This window comes from Lathyrus oleraceus, chromosome 6 (assembly GCF_024323335.1).
Source record: "Lathyrus oleraceus cultivar Zhongwan6 chromosome 6, CAAS_Psat_ZW6_1.0, whole genome shotgun sequence".
Taxonomy (NCBI): domain Eukaryota; kingdom Viridiplantae; phylum Streptophyta; class Magnoliopsida; order Fabales; family Fabaceae; genus Lathyrus; species Lathyrus oleraceus.
Genome location: NC_066584.1, coordinates 183,006,845 through 183,010,840, shown reverse-complemented (window position 1 = coordinate 183,010,840; position 3,996 = coordinate 183,006,845). Strand labels below are relative to the sequence as shown.

Below are 3,996 nucleotides of genomic sequence, written 5' to 3'. Positions count from 1 at the left end.
CCTACCTCTTGGGTTGTCATCCACATGTGTCTTCCTCAACTTGTTATGCTTTTTCTGCTATGTTTTATATTATATATTTGGTGGATAACAGTTAAAAAAAAGGTATTGTTCAGGATTCAAGAATAACCTTGCTCGTATAAATGAGAATATTTTTTTTGTTGTTTAACATTATTGGCAGACACCACCACCACCCTGCAGATTCCATTATTAGCAAGAATAGACACACTGCCTTGGCATATCAGGATGAAAATTGCTCTTTCATTATGATATAACTTGCTGAAAAACAATTACATGACAGTCACATTACAATTGCTGAAAAAAAATCACATTACAAGTTCAACATTACATTGCTGAAAAACACTAATGACATAACAATTACATGACAGACTCATTAGACTAACTTAACCATAGCTGCTATCAACATCCATGACAGACCAATTACAAACATTAACCATAAATTTTTCCTCTTTTCCATTGCAATCTTTTTCTTCAGTTTTTCTAACTTGTTAAGCTTTCCGACTCTGCAATCTATCTCCTCAACAATCTCTTTAGCAAATTCAATCAAATAAGCCTTGTTGACTTCACATTGGCGGCATCCGGACGGATTGGTTTCTTTCACTGCAAACTCACTGACCAAATCATCCCACAAAAATAAACCGCACCCATTCTGCAATTTGAGACAAACACCACCAACAATTAATTTCGAAATCAAACTCAAAATAATAAAATGCTTCAAAATTGCTCACCATATTATTCCTGCATTTCCAAAATTTGCGACCGGGGTTTTCAATTGACTTGGAGACCAACAACTTCATGGTTTCATTGCATCCACATCTTGGTAAGCCGTTTCCAACTTCACTCGTGGAAGATGCCTTGCTGCCACCCATAACCCAGATGAAGGGGACACAGACGAAGATGAAGAGAGGGATGGATTTGGGGTAGGGATGGATTTCACGAAGAGAGAGAGGGATGGATTTGGGATAGGGATGGATTTCACGAAGAGAGAGAGGGATGGATTTGGAACCCTAATTTCTAGTTTATGCCATGCTGGAGACCTAATGAAGATTCACATGTGAAAATAAAAAAATTAAAAAGCCACGTCTGAAATAAAAAACCAAGATTCCATGCCACCTGGATATTAGGGGGTTCTATGAAGGAATCTACATAACATAAGGGGGGTATTGAAAAAATAACTTTACCAGGGGGGTAACCCTAAACTCGCTAACATTACAGGGGGGTAAAGTGTATTTAACCCTAAATTTTATTATTATCATTTTTGAAATTAAAATTTTTAAATCAAAATCATTTTTCTTAAACATATAAAAGCATGAATTTTAAGCAATCGATTTCATTTAAAAGGAATATCAACAGTGATTCGAAAGCAGTAAGCCCTAAGTGTGGAGCATTATTGGTTCTCCCCAAGAAGTAGGCGCATTTTCTCTTTCATCCCCGACAACATTATTCAGCACTCGGTGATTATTGTTCTCCATTCCCCAGTGAAGTAGCCATTCGAGTTGGTTGTTTAGTCCTTTGCGGAGTGTTTATTCCCCAACCAAGTTCATATTTGGTTTCCAGTGGAGTAAGAACAGGTTTCCTCAGCTGTACGCGTGGTTTGCAGCAGAACTTCGGTTTCCCTATCAATCGCCGTCAGATTCGCTCCCAATCAGAGTTTCCTCCTGGTTTCTAGGGAGCTATTTGTGTTTATCCCCTACATGGTTGTCTCTCATTTAATATGGTGTTGACCTAAAATTCCCTGCAGACTCGATAACAATTTTCCTCAGAAGATTTCCTCCTTCCCAAGCTAGGGTTGAGCCTTTAGGATGTTGATTTCTCTTTTCTCTAGCAGTTGTCTCCCTCTTTTTGTTTTTTGACCGGGAATTGTATCGATGATTCAAATCTACGACACCTTTGTATCCTTTGCAATCATTTTGTCAGCATAATCATCATCATCATCATCATCATATACATATATATATACACACATTTACATATACACTCATATAATTTCATTATTGCATCATCGTACTTGTTGATTCATTCTCATGATTTTTAATTCTCTGCTATGGTGGTACTTTATCCCCATACAAGTTTAGTGTATTCCTTCCTTCAATTGTAGAGTGTCAGCCCCTTAAGCAGAAAAACTTTAACCTTTCTCCTTTCCCCACTGAGTTATTTCCTCGTGGATGGTTATTTCAACTTCCTCCCCAGTTGATTGTCTGGATGGAACCATTCCCCTTGGGTTATATCCTTCTTGGGTTGAGTCTTGATTGACCGTTTCTTTTTAGATCTTGCCTAGATAGATGCTTTGGGTCCCCTAAGAGATTATTATCCACTAACTGGTAATATTCTTCTTAGTTTGCAGTTTGTTACTTCTTTCCCAATACTCGGCAAAAGTAACCTTTTCTCTCCCCAGCGGATTCATTTTCATGTTTCCCTAGGAAGTATCCTTGATATGTTCATCCTAACCGATGACATATATTTTCTTCCCCTGCTTTGAGTCTATCCTTGATATGTTCATCCTAACCAATGACGAATATTTTCTCTTTGGTGTTCTACCCAGTAAGAAGGTAGTCGTAATCCCTACTTTTATTCCCCTAGAGATTTAATCCTTGATATGTCCATCCTAACCGAAAGCGGGTTTCCTTCTCTTTGCGGTCTTCTGCCCAGTAACCGATAGTTGTAAATCCTGCTTTTTCTCCTCTTTGTAGAGCTTATCCTTGATATGTTCATCTTAACCGATGACGGATATTCTCTTTCCGGTATTCTATCTAGTAGTCGATAGATATAATTCGTAACGTTTTTTCAAGCAGTTTATCCTTGATATGTTTACCTTAACCAGGTAACGAATACTCTTCCTAATGTCCCTAGGTAAGTCTATCCTTGATATGTTCATCTTAACCGATGACGGATATTCTTCCCTTTCAGTCTATCATTGATATGTTCACTTTAATCAGTGACAGATATTCTCTCCCTTCGGTCTTCTGCCTAGTAACCGGTAGTTGTAAATCCTATTTCTGCAGCTTTCCCCAGCAAGTCTATTCTTACCCAGTAATTGGTAATGAATACACCCTCCCGGTGGCCCTCATCGAGTCATCCTTGATATGTTCATCCTAACCGATGACGGGTGTCCTCTCTGTCAAATCTTTATTATCTCCTTACCCAGTAGCAGGTAGTGGATGATAGATTTTTGCTCCTCTTGCGTTGAAGTATATTTCTTCCCCAGTTGAGTTGAGTTCGTATTTCCATAGTGAAATCGCTTTTCCTGCATGATTCGAGTATTTCAGTTTTATTCTGATCTTCTCGTTTCCCCTGCAGATGTTCTTTTGTTCCCCCGGCTGAGTCTTTCCATTTTTATGGAATTCCTCTAGTCTCCCAGCAGTTTCTAAAAGTCGTAGCCTGACCTACACGCTGAAGGAGAAGGGCGATCCAAAATGCAGCGGAATTTAAAAATTTCTCCTTTAATGATCCTTACGATTGGGCATGAACAGTGATAGAATCGTTACCTCTTGTGGCGATCACGAACGTTGAATGATGACGACGCCTCTACTCAGTCCACACGAACGGATTCCTTCAATCTCAGTGCTAGCTGCTACGAATGAAGGCTTTGAGTGAGAGAGAGAGAAACGAAAATGCAAGAGTGACAATGCTTCTACCCAAGGGTTCTATTTATAGAACCACTTGTGTGGGCTTCAAGCTAAAAAGCCCACTTAAGTGTATTTTGGCCCACATCTCATAATATGCCCAAAATCACTTAAGCGTATGGTACCTTACCATATTTCGTATTCCATTTAAGTGCACCGTACCCTACGGTGTTCCTTAGTTACTCCATCTCTCATCAATTCGTCCTTTGTGTGTGACCCTGTAGGTTTTCGCGACATTGGCAATTATATTAAATCACGCATTTAACATAATAAACAGTGAGCGGTATCTAGCAAGACATCACTGCTACCCAAGACACGAAAATGTCATGTGATTTGACAAATCCTTCTGTGATAA

General features: G+C 39.1%; 1 protein-coding gene across 1 annotated transcript; it reads right to left on the bottom strand.

The window, feature by feature from the left end:
• Positions 1-391: 391 nt before the first annotated feature.
• Positions 392-1,118, bottom strand: LOC127094642 (uncharacterized). Its single transcript, XM_051033450.1, has 2 exons — positions 747-1,118; positions 392-667 (listed from the first exon to the last, which is right to left on the bottom strand). Exons 1-2 carry the CDS (start codon positions 885-887, stop codon positions 392-394), a joined length of 417 nt encoding a protein of 138 aa, XP_050889407.1. The 5' UTR covers positions 888-1,118.
• Between the last annotated feature and the right edge of the window lie 2,878 nt (positions 1,119-3,996).

Coding starts and splice junctions, on each gene's coding strand:
- LOC127094642 (XM_051033450.1), bottom strand. CDS start 887: ATGGGTGGCAGCAAGGCATCTTCCACGAGTGAAGTTGGAAACGGCTTA. Junction 668..746: donor GGAAATGCAGGAATAATATG/GTGAGCAATTTT, acceptor CTCAAATTGCAG/AATGGGTGCGGTTTATTTTT.